Source organism: Ostrea edulis, chromosome 1, assembly GCF_947568905.1.
Source record: "Ostrea edulis chromosome 1, xbOstEdul1.1, whole genome shotgun sequence".
Lineage (NCBI taxonomy): Eukaryota > Metazoa > Mollusca > Bivalvia > Ostreida > Ostreidae > Ostrea > Ostrea edulis.
In genome coordinates, this window is record NC_079164.1 from 4,923,545 (window position 1) to 4,943,581 (window position 20,037).

At 38.0% G+C, this 20,037-nt stretch overlaps 1 protein-coding gene across 2 annotated transcripts in view; it reads left to right on the plus strand.

The window, feature by feature from the left end:
* Positions 1-17,058, plus strand: part of LOC125664371 (carboxypeptidase B-like) — a 30,364-nt gene extending 13,306 nt beyond the window's left edge. For both annotated transcript variants that reach the window (XM_048897091.2, XM_056151836.1), the window contains exons 5-12: positions 1,288-1,396; positions 4,952-5,065; positions 5,415-5,519; positions 12,055-12,162; positions 12,274-12,364; positions 16,178-16,380; positions 16,462-16,546; positions 16,845-17,058. In XM_048897091.2, the coding sequence (XP_048753048.1) occupies positions 1,288-1,396; positions 4,952-5,065; positions 5,415-5,519; positions 12,055-12,162; positions 12,274-12,364; positions 16,178-16,380; positions 16,462-16,546; positions 16,845-17,035 (1,006 nt within the window). In that variant the 3' untranslated portion in view covers positions 17,036-17,058. The remainder of the gene's footprint in view (positions 1-1,287; positions 1,397-4,951; positions 5,066-5,414; positions 5,520-12,054; positions 12,163-12,273; positions 12,365-16,177; positions 16,381-16,461; positions 16,547-16,844) is intronic.
* The last annotated feature ends 2,979 nt before the right edge of the window (positions 17,059-20,037 follow it).

A 20,037-nucleotide genomic window follows, 5' to 3' on the forward strand; every position in this document is an offset into this window, starting at 1 on the left:
TTAATGTTAATACATACATTATATTATGTAAAGCCTTTCATCAGTGTATGCACTTTTGAGGGCATTGGGGTTTTTATAAATATACTCATCGGTCACCTGACTACCACTTAGAAGTATCACTAGTCCCAACAGCTACAAAATCTAGAAAAAAAAATATCCTGTTCTGAACACCTAAGCTAAATACTGATATTCAGCAACAGTATAAAACAAGACGTGTTCTTAAAACTTCACGGCCCTCAAAAGTGCGTACACTGCCCTTGAATCAAAAGTGCACCGATGAAAGGCTTTACATATTTAATATAATAGGTGTATTAACATTAAACATGACTAACTTGAACCCTCCCTAGAGTTAAAACCCTGGGTTGTGAAATACACCATTTTTTGTACATCCTTTTCTGCTATTCCTGAGTATGCATTTAGATTTTATACGGTATCAGCAAACTTATACATAAATAGAATATACTAAGTTTGGCCCCACCCTGGGGTTAGAACCCCTACTCTGGGGATCACCAAATTTACAATTTTGGTAAAAGACTACCTGTTCTTTTTAAATATCCATTTAGTTTCAATCTAGTATCAATAACACTAAAGATGTTATTTAAGTGTTTGACACATAAACACTATATAGTAAGTTTGGCCCCGCCCTGACGTCAAAACCCCTACCACGGGGATCATGAAATTTACAATTTTGGTAGATACCTTCCTGCTCTACACCACTGTGCATTTAGTTTTTCTTAAATGTGCGGTTCTACATAAGATTTTTGAAAATTGGTAAATTTGGGACAGTTTTTGCCCCGTCCTTAAGGCCCCAGAAATCGTGAAATTTACAAATTATATCCCCCCCTTTCCAAGGATGCTTTATACCAAATTTGAAAAAAATTGGAATGATAGTTATCAAGAAGGTAAAAATGTCTATTGTTCATACATTTAATAACTGACCATTTTAGCCCCACCCTGATACCAAAAACCCCTACCCCCGGGATCATCAAATTTACAATTTTGGGAAAGGACTACCTGTTCTTTCTAAATATCTATGTAATTTTCAATTTAGTATCAATAGCACTAAAGATGTTATTTAAGTGTTTTACACATAAACACTATATACCAAGTTGGGCAATTTATCTAAATTGCATATTTGAAATCTCAAACTTTTTCGCAATACTAATACACATGAAAAGGCAGAAACATTTTATTTCACAGGTTGATAGAAACATTTTATTTCACAGGTTGATAGACAGAAACATTTTATTTCACAGGTTGATAGACAGAAACATATTTATTTCACAGGTTGATAGACGCAGAAAGACAACCCTCCAGAAGACGTACCCACGTTCCCTCCCAGACACAAAGAAATGCCTCTCTATTTGACCACTTCAGGTTCAACCGGTTTGCAGATGTAAATACGTTTTGAACTTGAATACAAACTAAAGACCCTGACTGTACAAATATTGGAAAAAATATGAAGCATAAGAAATCTACAGAAAGGTCTTCAAGAACATATATCGTATGAAATACGCTAACATGTAGTTCTAGAAAACAAAAGGTCCATGGGCCACATTACTCACCCGAGTCACCCTGGTCCTGCCATTGTTCAGCTGTTGTGATTTAAAAGAAAAAAATATACCCCGCCATGCATATGACTGGGGCGACCATACAGTGTTTCTCATGTCAAACTGGGCGTGGCATTCATGTCCTGTGGAGTTTTGATATTAAACGTCACAAAATAATAAGATAAGAACCTATATACAAAATATGAAAGCCCTACCTTTTCAGAAGAAATTGAATAGGTCAGGTTTTTTAAAAAGTAGGTCAAACTCAAAGGACAACATTTCAAACATCATTGTGTACACAGTCTTGCCATAAAGAATCTATAACCTAATAATAGGTTATGTTTTCTTAAAAGTAAGTCAAACTCCAGATTCAAGTTCATAAGGTAAAATATCATGATATGAAATATACAAGGGCTTGTCATATGAAATGCATAGATAAAAGACCTGAAAAATCTAAAATAGTTCAGGATATATTGTATAGTTCAGATTAGGATTAAAAGTATGTCAAAATCCAGGTCAAGTTAAAAGTAGGTCAAAATCCAGGTCAAGGTAAAAAGATCACACACCATTGCATTACATGAAAGGTATTTCCGTAAAGAATGCATGTACGAAATATATAACACTTTAAGACCCTCTTGTGTATTCTACGCCTGGTATTACGTATTGTATAAACTCTGTAAACTTGATCTACTCTATGTCGGGAAGCTTTCATGTGAATTTCAACTTTTCTGGCCCAGTGTTTTCTTTTTTTAAAGGGACTCTTCCCTCTATACCCGCATGTAAAACCTTGATCCCCTATTGTGGCCCCATCTTACCCCCGGGGGCCATGATTCGAACAAACTTGAATCTGAACAATGGCAGGAAGCTTTCATGAAAATTTCAACTTTTCTGGCCGGTGGTTCTTGAGAAGAAGATTTTTAAAGACTTTCCCTATATACTCGCATGTAAAACTATGACTCCATCCTACCCCTGGGGGCCATTGTTTAAAAAACTTGACTCTGCACTATGTCAGGAGGCTTTCATGCAAATTTCAACTTTCCTGGCCCAGTGGTATTTGAGATTTTGAAAAGATTTTCCCAATATACTCGCATGTAAAATTCCCCAATTGTGGTCCCACCTACCCCTGAGGGCCATTATTTTAACAACGTGATTCTGCACTATGTCAGGAAGCTTTTATTTAAATTCCAACGTTCCTGGCCCAGTGGCTCTTGAGGAGATATTTAAATGACCCACCCTATTTGTATGTGCTCTCATGGTCCTATATCTATATATGTGTATATATGCCGTAATGTATGGCGTCGTCCGTCTGTCTGTCAGGACCTTGTTGGCAAAATGCAAAGTGAACTGTGAGCTTCAGGATCTTACAACTTGGTACATTGATCACCATTATCAGAGGAGGATGCCTATTGTTATTCAAGGTCGTAGTATCAATTACAAGGGAAACTATGTAGGTAGAAGATAAACCGAACTATTGGTGCTAGGATCTTGCAATTTGGTACATTTAATCACCATGATGAGACGAAGATGACTATTGTTGTCAAGGTCGTAGTATCCGTTAATAAGAAAACCTTGTAGGCAGAAAACAGACTGAACTATTGAGGCGAGGACTATCAAGCTCGGTACACATACTCCTCATGCCAAGTGGGGGACGCCTTTTGTTCAAGGTCAAAGTATCACCTAGTAATGAAGCGTTGCAGGAAGGATACGGACCGAACTGTTGGGGCTAGGACCGTCAAACCTAGTGCACCTCCACCTTATGCAAAAGGGAGGATACCTCTTGTTTTTCAAGGTTAAAGGTCAATGTTATATCTTTTAGTAGAAAAACCTTGTTTTCATTACGGATACAGATATGTCCTGCAATTTAGTCGCAAACTTCCTCTCAGAGGATTATAAGTTCAGTTTGCATTTCAGCTGAATTGGTGCACCATGACCTACTTACGGGGGAAAAGTAGGTCAAACAAATTTACATATTTTTTCCGTTTTGAATACATGCATTGCCTTGAAATTTTGTCACAACCTTCCTCTCAGAGAATTACATTAGTTCGCACTTCAACTTCATTGGTGCACCGTAACGTGCAGTAGGGCTAAAAGTAGGTCAAACAGTTTTCTGGACCTTTTCTCACCATGGATAGATATTGTACTGAAGGTCTAACAGGCGTATGTTGTACCGTTTGCAGTAATCTTTTAGAATTTTCGTGATTATGTTCTCGGCATCAAGAAAGACACAGTAAACGATGTCAAGGAGTTCAAACAATGCAGATATGAATTACGAGAGTCCTATCACTCACTGCTAATGAATTTTGAGTTTTCACCCTCTTTAAAGAGGTGTACCTGTAAAATGCGAAACGAAACAAAACCTACCGAAACGAAACAGATTGTAGAATCGAAGTGTGTAATCATGATAATAAAAATGGTATATCAGGTCCCTATGAAAGTTATCACTTATAAATGAAATTATCTTCCTTGTTGATGTGGTCTTTCGGGTTGACCGATACATTTTTAAGCGGTCCATCGGTTAGCATCAAACATGGTTTGAAGAAGGTGGTGTCTGACAAAGTTGAAATCAGGTAGACTTTTAACTTCTTATTTATCTCTGACTGCTGAGATGAGAGTACTTTCAATAATGGATTTTTAAAAAATAGTATACCATATTATATGAATGCAATTCGGTAAGATATATATACATTTTTCATTTAAAAAATTATTATTTATATGCAGCAAGTCTAAAGATAACTCTATATATTTGGGGTGTTGCTAAAAGGGGGAATTGAAAACGGGACGGAAAACGGGAAATATTTCATGCAGTAATATCAGGAGGAGGTCAGCATTTTGTAAAATTTAAAGGCTTATGAACAAGGGAAGCAGAAATTACAAAGAGAACGGGAGGACATACTCAGAACCTAACGTTTGATATACTACACACAAATACACAATGTCCACAGGTATGTCTTTAGAGCAAAAAATGCTGAAACGTATTTATGTCCAAACGCGGATTCAACGCTGTCGACCCCCATCCCTCGTTTAGTGTTTCCCTAGACCTCTGAGACTGTAACCCACCGTTCGGAAATTTATGGATTTTAAACTAATTACACATGGTACATGCATTTATAATTTAATCAACTTCGGATAGGTACTTTGTACAAACTCAACCCCCTTTTCAACTTTTAGAACTTTGTATCAGTCAATCTGAAAGCCTACATCAAAGGGAAGGCGAATTATATTTATATATGGTAATTTTTACAGGGTCTTGAGATACCAGTTTTAATTATTATAATTAAAAGAGTTCGGCTATCCATTCTGTTTCGTTTCGTTAGATTTCATTTCGTTTCGTTTAGGTACCCCTATGAAGAGTTGGAAGCGCAAGTTACTGTCGCTGCTTATTCTGGGTTTTTTTTTTGTAGATCAAGAAGTATCTGAATGACGTGGTGACACTGACGCAGTCTATGAGCACGGTGAACGCCTCTTTGGTGAAAATTGGAGACACCTACCTATCAAACGAAATTCTACTTCTGAAGGTAAACCGCGCCAATACTGTTCATAAAATTCAAACTGAATTTTATTCCGTAAAACAATTTATTATAAAATCACAATCGATAAGGACAATGTGTACCTTAAAACGTCACGAATAATCAATCCATGTGCCCCTCCCTGAAGCACGTGCAGTGCCCCTCCCTGAAGCACGTGCAGTGCCCCTCCCTGAAGCACGTGCACTCAATACAAATCAATCTATCTGCGAGCGAGAGAATGAGAGTATACAATTTATTATTATCTCATGATTATTTTGTGACTTGGAGAACTAGAAGGACCTGGGGACGTCCTTCATCCACGAGACAATTATCGAATACAATTGTTTATTGTTTCTAGATATCAAGAGGAGATGGCCGGGCGCGCCCCTCAATTTTCATTGATGGTGGGATCCATGCCCGCGAGTGGATAGCTCCTGCAACTGTTTTGTATTTTATCCGCGAGGTAGGTTTATAGTGACGTCACAATGTTCAATACGCCTGGATGACGGACGGACAGACAGATGGAAAAGGTGATTCCAATACACCCCCCCAACTTCGTTTGCGGTGGGTTTAATTATACCAACGTTCGCAATGTTCAATATGCTTGGATGATCCTGGATGACACCTTATGAGCTGGGTAAAACAATTATTAGAGGGACATTTACACATGTAAAAAAAACATTCAGTGATTAAGACAAAGTACAACAACAATGTAATTATTTACATTATGATGAAACTGTGGTGCAGTATGTTACAAATTCATTGTATCATCTTTACACTAAGTAAATTTAAGTTCAGTCAATTAGTTGGTATTAGACAGCCTTTGTTTAATTCCTTCAACCTTCCATTTCACTCGTATTGAGGAGTACCTGTAAAGTGCGAAATGAAACGAAATATACGGAAATGAAAGCAACCAAAAAGAACAAAACACGAATCATTATAATTTTATTGTAAAAAAAAAAAAATCAAGCAAGCGCATATGGGTGCCACTCCCTTTTCCTGGCTCTGTCATTTTCTGAACACCCCTTCCCATCTCTCACCCATTGTGACAGTAATGAGTTTTAATATATATATATACTGAAAACGAATCATATGAATATAATATACTGAAAAAGTCTGTGTTTTGTACCTTAAAATATGAGATCTGATCAACGACAAGTCTGATTTAAAATGTTATGGGGAAAATGTTGAGAAAATTATGACATGTTTTTCATTTTCAATTTCGTTTTTTGTTTGGGTGTGTGTTTGAAAACCTATTCATTAGTTAGGTTCATAGAATCGTCATTCATGTTGGCAGACAGTAAAACGTAATAAAATTTAAAAAGTTGAATTATAATTCAAGTCTTTGCGGTATTTTTGTTTTTCACAACATACTGTTGCAATCGGTGGGAGAAGGAAGGAAGAAAATGACAAAGCTAGGAGGGGTGGCACCCACAGGTACTTAGGGGTGGCACCCACATGTACTTGCTTAATATTTCGCATAATAAATTATGATTTTAAAATACATATGCATTTGTATGAAGTACATGTATATGAAACGATGGATTCCGAGTATGTCTTTCCGTTCATAAGCTCTTTGGTTTTACAAAATGCTGACCTCCTTCCAATATATATCACATTTTAATAATAATAATACCATATTTATATAGCACCCTTTTCATACACTACGTACGCTCAAAGGTGCTTTACAATGCATATATACCTTACTACAGAATGCTATACATATAATAGAAAATAAATAAAACATTAAAAAGCAATGATATAAAAGGCGTTATCACATGTAAACAGTCCGTAGCTGTACTATCCTGATTGTACATATAAAACATGAAAACACAAGATACCATAAATATGCTAGATAAGAATAAACATCAGTTTCAGGGCGTATTAAAATAATAATAATAATAATGAAATACACACACAGCATATAATGCCTCAGTTATAATACATTAAAACATAGATTTTTTGTTATAAAACATCACAAAATGGTACTCGAAAACTAAAAACACAGTCAAAGCACTGAAACAGCAAACACGAATGACTGAAATGATAGAAACTAGTCCTGGAAAACTTGATGGAAAAAATGTGTTTTCAGTGACTTGAACGCACAGTGTTCTACAGTCCCTTACATGTTCTGGAAGGGCATTCCACAGTTTTGGAGCTATTGTTCTGAAACACCGATCCCCGTAGGTAACGGTTCGACTTTTGGAACAACTAGAGTGACCGATTGTTTTATAGACCTAAGATTTCGGGTAGGTTTGTATACCTCTAGTAATCGTTTGATGTAAGCTGGGCACTCATCATGTAAGGCTTTGTAAGTATAAGTAAGTATCTTATATTGTGTCCTATACTGCACAGGTAACCAGTGTAGTTCTCTTAGTATTGGAGTGATATGGTTGTAACGAGAGGTCCTGGATATGAGACGTGCGGCGGTGTTCTGAATATGTTGGAGCTAGCTCAGGATTGTCTTTGGAACACCAACCAGGAGAGCGTTACAGTAATCTAACCTTGATGTAACTCGGGAGTTTACAAGAGATTTAGTTGCTTCTGCTGTTAAATATTTTCTGATGTGGCCTATATGCCGCAACTATGCATAACAAGATCTGCTGACAGAGTTCACTTGTTTCTCCATATCCATCTTGGAGTCAAACATGACACCAAGATTTCAAACGCAGGTTGAAGGATTAAGTGAGTCACCTACTGTCACTGAAATGTTTCTATGAGGTTCGCATTACGACCAGATGCAAACACAATGACCTCGGTCTTATCTGTGTTGAGTTTCGACATATTGCATCCAAAACACGGTGTTGTATATACAACGCTTAATACGCTGTAATGTCTCTGCCTGTGTAGCTATGCCCGTAGGCTTAGAAGACAGATAAAGCTGAGAGTCATCAGTGTAAAAATGGTGATCAAGTCCATGATATCTACAGATGGAGCCAATTGGTTTTGTGTACATTGTATAAAATTTGGGACCCAGCACTGATTCTTTTGTCACACTGAAATTCATTTCCACTGGCCTTGACTTGGCACCATCTATGAAGACCGTTTGGTGACGGTCACTGAGGTAAGATGATATCCAGCCTAGTGATTTGCCTGTTATTCCGAACAGATGTTCAAGTTGCACCAACAGGGTAGTGTGTTTGATAGTGTCAAGTTTTCCGTGTTCTGTTCCGTTGTCGATTTTAGCAACACCCCAAATACCTACAGTTGTCTCTAGACTTTCTGCATATCAACAATAATTTCTAACCACATTGTACTCATATAATAAATGGCAAATTTAAGGCGGCGCACCTGCCTCCCTCCCCCCCCCCCCCCCCCCCGAATTTAAAAATTTAAGGTAAATCATGGTCTCTTATTCAGAAAAAACGGATAAAAGCAGCAACATTTTTTCCACTCTCGGAGAAAAAAATGACATCTTTTATTTCACTGAGTTATCAATTTTAAGAAAAGTATCAACAACAGAAATAATAACGTTAATATATCTGTTATTTTCATTTACATGTAATAATGTCGCGCTAACATCTCCGACGTGTAGTGCATCAGGGAAAATCTAGACGAAAATTTAAGTATTTTAACCACATTATTAAATATGGTACATCATCTTTAACCCTTGACATAGACCTTAATAAAAGTGGTGTCAGGTGAAAACAAGAGGTACTGTGAGCAATGCTCACTAAGAATACCCCCCGCTTACCCCAATCTCCCAAAGGGTGTTGGTAATAGGTATAAACTACCTCTTTTCTGAATGTAAAAAACAAATGGCATGACAAACCGAACCATATTGCTACTTCGATGTCCAGTGCGCGTGACCTTTGACCTTTTGACCCCAAAATCGATAGGCAACATCTTCATCCCATGGGTAGTCCATATGTAAGATATGTTGACTGTAGGTGGAAGGGATAACGCTTTAGAGCCCGGAAACCATATTGCTACTTCGATGTCCAGTGCGCTTGACCTTTGGACCCCAAAATCGATAGGGAACATCTTCATCCCATGGGTAGTCCATATGTATGATATGGTGACTGTAGGTGGAAAGGATAACGCTTTAGGGCCCGGAAACCATATTGCTACTTCGATGTCCAGTGTGCTTGACCTTTGGACCCCAAAATCGATAGGGAACATCTTCATCCCATGAGTAGTCCATATATATGATATGGTGACGGTAGGTGGAAAGGATAACGCTTTAGAGCCCGGAAACCATTGCGTCTACAGACGGACGAACAGACAGACGGACAACCCGATTCCAGTATACCCCCCCCCCCACAACTTGTTGCGGGGGGTATAATAACCATGTTTTCGCTGTGACGCAAGAATCGATGTGAAAGCGCATGAAAGGGAAAGTGCTTACTGATGATAGATATAAAAGATTACCTATCAATTTATTGTTATTTGTTTTTGACATATTCTTGAATTGACAGTTAAAATCTATCGGCATTTCATTGTAGATTTTCAGCATGGATAAATAAATGATGTCACAATCACATTCGTTTACAAACTGCGCAGGGTTTCCCGGAAGTGACGGAGTTAGGGACTTTATGCATTTTGACATTCACCTTATAGAATCAATTATTGTAGATATGATTTGATTTTCCGTTTATAGTATACACTGATTTGTAACCTAAACTTTGAAAACACCCCTTCTAGATTTAAACCCCCCCCCCCCCCCCCGTTTTTTAAAATAGTGTTTGATTATATTTCTATAATGTTACTGAAAAGAATTTTTGTATGTATGTATCAACAAAATTTTAAAAATTTATCCAAAGCATTTTAATTAACAAGGTATACTGAACTATTTTGTTCTGTATACGAATTGAAAAAACGTTATCAGACACAGATCCAAGACGCAACGTTAAATCTTGTACTCGCAAAACATGCCAACTTTGCTCTTTCGTATCACAAAAATTATACGTGATGCATGGACATATAGAAAGTACACACCTTATATAGTATTGGGGCATAAAATTACCAACTTCTGAAAATAGGCCTTAGTGTACCTTCTCCTTTCACATAATTAAAAATGACAGAAAATAGCAAAAATGACTACATAGGAAACATATTTCAAGCCCGATAAAATCTGTTAAAATCTAGGAGCTTTCGGGGGCTTGGACCCTCAGGCGGTTGTATCGCTTGGGTTATACAGGTATACTCTTTTATAGTACATTCGAACCCAAACAATATAATTGTCCGTGCCTGGACCCACTGGGGGTCTTAAAGCGCCCCCAACCCCCTGGCTTGTGAAGTTGTGCCCCCTAACCTCAGTTGCTGGATTCGCCCCGATAATATGTAATTTTTCTATAATTGAAAGTACTCGCTCCTGAGCAGTTAAAGATAAAAATAAATGGCTACACGTCTCCCAGCTTTTCAACCTTCTCGGACACCAGATTCTTCAAACAAGGATTGATGTTAACCGATGGACCGTTTAAAAATGTATCAGTCAACCCCGAAAGATCACATAATAAATAGATGTAGTAACTTTTACAGTGACCACGAGATGCTCGTCCATACCATTTTTATTACAATTAACGAGTTCGATTATACAGCGTCGTTTTTCTGTTTCGTTGGATTTCGTTTCGGCACGTTTCGTTAGATTTCGCACTTTACAGGTACCCCATATTGATTGATGTTTCCCGCCACAATCTACAATTTTTCAGTTATCTGGTGGCGCACAATGTTTATTGGTGAAAGAGTGAACCCAGATACAATGTACCTGGGAAGAGACCACCGACCTTCCGAAAGTAAACTTGGAAACTTTCTCACTTACCGGCGCGAGCAGGATTCGAACCCGCGCCGACAGAGGTGAGATGCCGCATGATCTTGAACGCGATGCTCAAACCACTCTGCCACTGAGGCCCATGTGAATTTATTGGGAGTTATGAGCTTGGATCATTGTTTGTTATCTTCACCTTCTCGTGAATTGAAATGTCTCATTCGGATCGATGCTAGGCGTCCTAGACTTTAGCAGTTCTCTAGAGATTATAATTAAATTTTCATTGCGAGAAATGGTCGTGTAAAGTGTTGAAAAGTCATACATTTTGATGTTTGAGAAAAGTATTTTTTATTTCAAATTTACTGAAAGTTATTTGGATTTTTTTTTAAGAGTCTTTGTAATGTTTAGAATCCACACTTGATTTACACCACTTCTCGCATAGGTTGTGGTACATCTGATGATATGACGATATCTTGTAAATAACAAGCTTGTAGTTAAAGCAATACAAGCTGTAACTGACGTCAGATTTCCCCCCACTAACTAATTATTCATCAATTAACTCCTGACGGTATAACGGATATAATCCCCTAGATCTGAAGAAAACTTCAACAAAATAAACAAGGGAATATTGGTTGAGAGCATACATTACCTACAATGAGCGTTTCGAATAAACCGCCATTGCGTCGTATACACGGACATGGGAACGATGATTGCCGAAAATAATAATCGAGTTGCTGAGACCGACGTCATATTCAAAGATGGAAACTGACGTGAGTAACTACACGTGGCGTTTGTTTAAAATATTACCTCGTTTCCTGAACGATAAGAAGTACTATAAGTGTAAGAAAGTAATAATTACACAAATGTGCATCTCAAATAAAATTTAGATAATGAATTTTCTATAAAACTGGCAAGCTAAATCTTTTACAAATCTGACACGTGCTCAGTGCCTCTCTTTCGCTTTTTTCCGAACTGGTGACCTCCGCGGTCGATTACAAGCAGGAATTACTGACAGAATGACAATGATTCATGAGTAGACAATTTCTGCTGATTCAGATTCACTCTGATTCTGTTAAGTTGTCAATCTCTACCCAGAGTTGTCGTTCCTTGCTCTCACTTACACGTGAGTGTAAGGAACGATAACTCTGGGTAGAGATTGTTAAGTTGTATGTATTTAATCACAAATATGTTCAATATTTCTTCTTTTATTTTTCAATATATTTACCTTCAGTTATAGCTGGTATTGCTTTAAACGTGTGTTATATCACGACATTTAATCAACATGTTTTAGCTGGTGAATGGGGGTGTAGATGACTATGCTTCTCAACTACTTGATAAATTCGATTGGTACCTTGCGCCGGTGTTGAATCCTGATGGTTATGAATATTCCCACACTAATGTAAGTATTTTTATCTACTTTCAAAACTATGTCTATTGAACGTCTATCAAAACTACATTATAAGCTAATCGTTTGATGATGTGGAAATTGAATACAATATTCCAAAAACAGTACAGGCTTTGGAGGAAAAACAGAGTTGATAATGGAAGAAACTGTCATGGAACGGATCTAAACCGGAACTTCGGACATAATTGGAATCCAGGTAAGTTCCCGTCTCTCTTTTAAAATTCGCATGGGAATAAATAGTGTTCCATTATTAGCAGACCCGTTTTTGTATTCTTCTGAGGGACAATTTATTCAAAGGCTTCTACATGCGGAAAATATCTTGTGGTCTTCAACTCGACATTTATAAATATATCGACGTTTTATATATTAACAAAATTCATATTCATTCGTATGTCGATTAAAAATATCTCGACCAAAAATGAAGAGAACAGTCTTTCATATCTTCGACATATTGGATATTTGATTGAACGATTGATTGCATCTTATTCAACGCCCCTCTCGAGAATATTTCACTCATATGGAGACATCACCATTACCGGTCAAGGGCTTCAAATTTCGGCCTATGCTCGGCGCTTACGGCGGCTATTTAGCAGTGAGGGTTCTTGAGCGTGCCACAATAATATAAAAAAAAATCTTCGTCAAATTAGGATAATTTGGCCTCCTCAGAGGTGGGATCAGGTGCCTAGGAGGAGTTAGCATCCCCTGTCGACTGGTCACACTCGCCGTGAGCCCTATATCCTGATCAGGTAAACAGGGTTATCCGTAGTCAAAATTCAGTGTGCCAAGAACGGCTTAACAATCAGTATGAAACAGGTCAGACAGCATCTGACCCAATGCGTGGTTGTACTGACGAACTAGATCGTTATAACGACCATATATTTTGCGAAATGCTGACTTCAATCGAGACGGTTGAAACCCCTGTACCATCAACTGGTTTGTCAGTAGCTTGTCTCGATTTAAAAACTGATGTAATGGATTGCAAGTCTTGTTCATGTTCTCGCAAATTATATGGTCGTTATTATATAATGTACAAACACTACCTGACAATTAGGTCGAATGCCGTCTGAAATGTTATATACCAGTTGTTAGGCCGTTTGTTACATACTGATATAAACCACGGACTGTTCCGTTTATCTGGTCAAAACACAGGGCTCACGGCGGATGCTAACTCCTAGACTACTGATCCTACTCCTGGTGTTTCAAGTATTGTAACGTGTGTCCAGCTGAGCGGTCACTATTCATCTGTGGACACGTACCCAGTTACACCCACGATTCTGCAGTGCATATGATTTACTGGAATGCCTGTTGTCTACAAGACAAGAAACGAACTTGTTCAATATATTTACGATGATTGTTTCAGCCAATTAACCTGATCAATATATTTACTACGATTCGTATTTCAAAATCAAGATATAATTCAACAAGGATTTAACCTAACCCTTTACTTCCCCTAAATCCAATGTCCCCGGACAATTGGCCCTTACCAATAGTTCTGAATACTGACCTGAGGTCCCTTACCAGCTGATATCTCCAGCTCACTTTGACACTGAGGTACAGACTTATTGCCAAGTGTCAAAGCTACGATGGTTGATTAGTCAGCCAACCTACACTATAAGGCTTATTCAGCCCTAACGTAGCCTTTTATTTACAAAAGATCGGCTCTACACAGCTGCGGAGATCAGACTGACCATTGACCCAGTCCATTTCACTGTAGGGAAAACAGGTTATCACTATGGCAAAACCCCATACCACCCGAGTTTCTTTGATTGGTATAACCTGATTCATCACAGTATTAATAATGTGCAATCAATGCAAGAACTGTTTATAAAACTGACTATCATTATTATACTATTTTCACAAGAATGTGATTGTTACAGAAAAATGTAAATAATGCAAGGTGAAGATAACGAACATTGATCAATCTCATAATTCCAATAAGTAATACAAATAAATAGTTGGGCAAACACGGACCCCTTGACACACCAGAGGTGGGATAAGGTGCCTAGGAGGAGAAAGCATCCCCTGTTGACCGGTCACACCTGCCGTGAGCCCTATATCCTTATCAGGTAAACGGAGTTATCCACAGTCAAAATCAATGCCCCAAGAACGGCTTAACAATCGGTATGAAACACGTCAGACAGCAGTTAACCCAATGATAGGTTGTATTGATGAACTAGATCGTTATAACGACCATAGAATTTGCGAAATGCTGACTTCAATCGAGACTGTTGAAACCCCTGTACCATCAACTTGTTTATCAGTAGCTTACCTCGATTTAAAAACTGACCATACGCAGAACAATCTCTTGCATATCGAATCAGTTGAGATTTGTAAACACTATATGCAGGTGATAATGGAATATTGCTACATAACTATGGGAAGTTGACGACGGAGAAGCTGAAATAATCCCGTTTGTCATACAGTTGAGTTGTCAGTTTGCCGTTAATGTCTACTTTCAATAAAATATCTAAGTATGAAGCAGAAGTTGTCAACTCTGTGGTGTCCTTTATTTCAAGCTCACAGGGATATATCAAATCGACATATGAAAGTTATTATTGTTAATGGACAAAACGTCATCGATATATCGAAATGTAATATTGAAGGCCACAGCGAGAGATTTTTTCTTCTCGCGTAGAAGTTTTTGAATAAATTCTGCTTCATATGAATATAGAAACAGGTCAGCTAACAAAGGAGCACAATTCGTGCCCATGGGGATTCCAACAGACTGCTTATATACATGAAATTGAATACAGTCATATTTTGTTTACCTGTTTACATATTTTTTATGCCTCCCTTCAAAGAAGAGGGGCATATTGGTTTGCACCTGTCGGTCGGTCGGTAGACCACATGTTGTCCGCTCAATATCTTGTGAACCATTCACTTGATGATAATATTTCATATGTGGGTTGGTTATGAGTAGAAGAGGACCCCTATTGTTTTTCAGGTCAAAAGGTCAAAGGTAAATCTACTCTGGACATAGGAATATAATGTCCGTTCAATAGCTTGAGAACCCTTTGCTTGAAAAACATCAAATTTAGCACACTGGTACATCCTAAGGAGTAGATGACCCCTATTGATTTTGAGGTCGCTTGGTCAAAAGTCAAACTGGACATAGGAATATACTGTCTGTTCAATATCTTGAGAACCCTTTGCTTGACAGACATCAAACTTGGTACACTGGTACATCTTCAGGAGATGATCTCTATTGATTTTGAGATCACATGTTTAAAAGTCAAGGGTCAACCTGGACATTGGAATATACTGTTCGCTCAATATCTTGAGAACCCTTTGCTTGACAGACATCAAACTTAGTAGAGTGGTGTATAATCAGGAGGAGATGACTCCTATTGATTTTGAGGTCACATGGTTAAAGGTCAAACTGGACATAGTAATATACTGTCCACTCAATATCTTGATAACCCTTTTTCTTGATAGACATCAAACTTAGTACACTGGTACATCTTCAGGAAAAGACGGCCCATATTGATTTTGAGGTCAAAAGTCAATTGTTGCACTGGACATAGTAATATATTGTCTCCTATATTTTAAGAATTATGTGCTTGATTGACACCAAACTTGGTACACTGGTACAGCATAAAGAGTAGACGACCCCTATTGATTTTTAGGTCACATGGTCAGTTTACTCTTGACATAGGAATATATTGTCTGCTTAATATTTTGAATTCATGATACTATCAATTAAATGATTTGTGTGTATAACCCTTTTCAATTTTGCACCATGGGGGGCATATGTGTTTTAGAAACATCTCTTGTTACTTTTATGTCCGTCCCGTTAAAGGGTTCCCCGTATCAAGGATGACAACACAAAAGATTAGGCCCAATGCTCCCGTGAGGGGAATTCCAAAACTAAAAAAATACTGTTCACACCGCATAAAACCACAAACAATGAATCTAGGATTGGTGTTTCCTTACTCTATAGAAGTTATTTATTTCGTGTCTCGGTACACATAGAAATCAGCCCAGAACGTTTTCAGTCCCTTTCTTTCAGCTATTGGTGGAAGTACTAATGTTTGCTCCGACGTCTACTCTGGAAAGTCGGCGTTCTCTGAGGCAGAGAGCAGAGCTGTTGAATCCTTTATCCTCAACAACAATAAAGACATGATTGCCTACCTTACATACCATTCCTACGGTGAGATGTGGTTGTACCCCTGGGGCTACACGTCCGCCCTTCCCGTGGACTGGCAAGATCTGGTATGTACACACTTTTCTACCTGATGATTTTGGAATTTGTCCCAAAGAGTTATTGATAATGTGATTTTTTTGTGCTAATAGGATTCTGCTGCGAAGACTGCCACCTCCGCGTTAAGTGAGCTGTATGGCACCCAGTACCTTGTGGGTTCATCAACCAACGTCCTGTGTACGTGATCTCATTAAGAGTATTCCCCCAACTATTATTCATTTCAGTGTAAATGATAACATTTCAGTGTAAATGATTACAATTCAGTGTAAATAATAACAATTTCTCTATTTTAAACATGAAAGAACAGTAACAATTTGCATATTGTTACGTACATTTTATATTTATTGCCACCTTGTTGAATTCAACATACATACCCCGAAACCTTGATGTCTTATACAGCATGTTAATGCATGCCTATGGTTTTACAAGAGGTTTATTTGAAAAAAGAAATTCACATGTAAATAATATTCCCTAGACTCCGCTGCTGGTGGATCAGACGACTGGGCTAAAGGTGATGCCGGAGTGAAGTATTCCTACACCATTGAACTCCGAGATACTGGCGCACACGGTTTTGTACTTCCGGAAGACCAAATACGACCAAATGGCGAAGAATCGTGGAGAGCCTTGAGGGTGCTTGCATTGTCTTTAAGTACAACTAGACATTAAATATTGTGATTAAAAAAAAAAAATCTGTGTTGCCTTTCGTTTTATAGCTATAATTGAAAGAGTTTATTCTCACACGAGTTGTATGTTGGTGATCAAAGGGCTACATGTAGTTGCGGAAACTCCTAGCTCAGTTAATCAAAACCGTATTCTCTGCTCGAACAGAACAAGCATTTTGTCTTTACCTCTACAGTTGGGGGGGGGGGGGGGGTGTTACAAAGTGTAAATTTATATTAGAGACGGGCTATGTAAATGACGATAAAATTAATTTGGTTTATATCGGCAACAGCTGTTGGTATACATACACTGATCACATCAAACAGTAATTATCTGAATTTAACCATTGAATCAAATATGTATATATTGTATTTCCCTTTCGACACGATATACAACACGTGTGCCTGGGAAACATAAAAAATGAAAGATAGATAGTTGGGCAAACACGGACCCCTGGACACACCAGGGGTGGGATCAGGTGCCTAGTAGGAGTAAAGATCCCCTGTCGACCGGTCACACCTGCTGTGAGCCCTATATCTTGATCAGGTAAACGGAGTTATCCGTAGTAAAAATCAGTGTACCAAGAAAGGCCTAACATTATGAATCATACTAATTAGGATGCTTATCATAATAATCATCATCTATTATATCAAACGCTTGACTGACAGATTGATTGAATATTGTTTAACGTCCCTCTCGAGAATATTTCACTCATATGGAGACGTCACCTCTGCCGGTGAAGGGCTGCAAAATTTAGGCCTGTGTTCGGCGCTTATGGCCATTGAGCAGGGAGGAATCTTTATCGTGCCACACCTGCTGTGACACGGGACCTTGGTTTGTGGGGTCTCATCCGAAGGACCGCCCCATTTAGTCGCCTCTTACGACAAGCAAGGGGGTACTGAGGACCTATTCTAACCCGGATCCCCGGGGGTGGGGGGTACTGAGGACCTATTCTAATCCATTATTTACTCGTGTAGGATCCACCTCTGGAACAATATTCGCTGTCCAGGACTCGGCAAAACCTCGTTCTAGAATGCGAATCTTGTCCCCTCGGTGGAATTTCCCTATCCCACACTCGTACTAATGAAGGATTCTATTATTCTCAAATGCTATAAAACTAACTTTATATTTCCCTGAAGTTCGTCAACTTCCGGAGAAAAGCCATTATTTAGCATGAATGAATGGCATGCACCGTACCTAGGTGGCGCTGCTGTTTTATCCGGTATACAGAAAGTCAACATGACGGACAAATACGAGGTGTGGACGGTGGCAAGATTAAAACAGAACTAGTTAAACGCGGTGCCTCCACAAAAGGAAGAAAGAATGAATAAATTGACATCATATCCATTCACCGATGAAGTAAAATTTTCATAAGAATTCAATGATATAATTATACAAATCGACTGATAATAGACGAGTCCATGTTTGTTATTAGCACTTTAATGCCAGCACCAGTTTTAATCTTTATGATTCAAATGTACTGATTATTCTCTCAGTTTTTGTTCACGAAATTTGGATTATTTGTTTACTTTCGATTTAAATTCCCGGTAATAGGAAAACAATAAAGTGAATACAACTCGTAGGCCCACATATATATGTGTACGACCGGTGCACCTGTACTAGTGTGGACGCATTCTTCACGTTCTCGTATCAGGGCTATAGCTAACCTAGTTAGCATACACAAATGCACTGTCACCTTAAGTGTGGATATCGTTTACATTGAACGAATAAAATACATGTATAGAACCAATAATGTATCCAGAATATATCACCCCCACCCCCACCAATCACCCTCATAAGTCATTTTGCATAATCAGTTTGGTTTCTGCTTTTTATAAGCTTTTGATATGATTACTTGTGAGACACTAATATGCATATACATATATATTCTATTCTGCATTAGTACCTCGCATTTGTCAATCTCTAAAGCTTACAGAAAGTAGAAACTGAGATGATCGGCTTGGAAATATTTGCAGATATTTTTATTGGGTGGGTTGGGGGTATGTATAGTGTACATACATGTAAGATCTCTCTCTCTCTCTCTCTCTCTCTCTCTCTCTCTCTCTCTCTCTATATATATATATATATATAAGCTATCCACACTTCAGGTGCTGTGGTGAAAACATGACAGTTTGTATTGATCGATAGACTACCAACTATCTATTTTGTATTGCTTGTAGGAGTTATGAGATTGATCACTGTTCGTTATCTTCACCTTGCACTATAGCAATACTAGCAGTCATTTTGGTGTCGAAATTGAAAAACTGTTTCTTGGACAAAAAATAAGGTTTATAAACTTTTGTATTTTAATATTTGTGTTAGAAAATCAATCTAGAGGCTCTGAATGAAGCTCTTTTTCATCAGTGGATATTGCTTTGCGTTGCAATCATCCAAATGCTAACATACAGGCTGCTGGCATAGATCATGACTACCTACAAAAGCCTTTTCTGGAATACTGGATTAATGATTGTGTTGCTGTAAGTGTTCATTATATTATGATGATCTTAACATTTTTAAGTAAATCATTTGTTCTTATTCATACTGGTGATGACCTATATTAAAGCTCACTTTATTTTAGCACAATATTAAATAGTAAGTAACCCAGACTTCTAAGTAACATAATTTCCATCCAACGTGTCATGCTGGTAGTAGTCGGGGAGTTAGCGCCAGAGTTTACTGGGTGATTCTGTTTCATCACGTCAAAATTAATATTTGTTGTTTTACATCACAGATGAAAAAGCCATGAAAATAGAGACATCAACACGGCATCAGAGTCAAAGTTCAGAATGGTTTAAAGAACGGAAATACCGACTGACTGCGTCAAAGTTTGGCGAAATAGTAAAGATGACAGATAGGCGAAAGAGGCATAAATTGTGCTCATCACTGTTTAACACAACATTTTGTACAAAAGCAGTATGAATCAAAAGCATTGCATATGTTTGAAAAGTAATTTGATTTGAAATGTAAAAAATGTGGACTATTTGTTCGTACCGATTTGCCTTATTTAG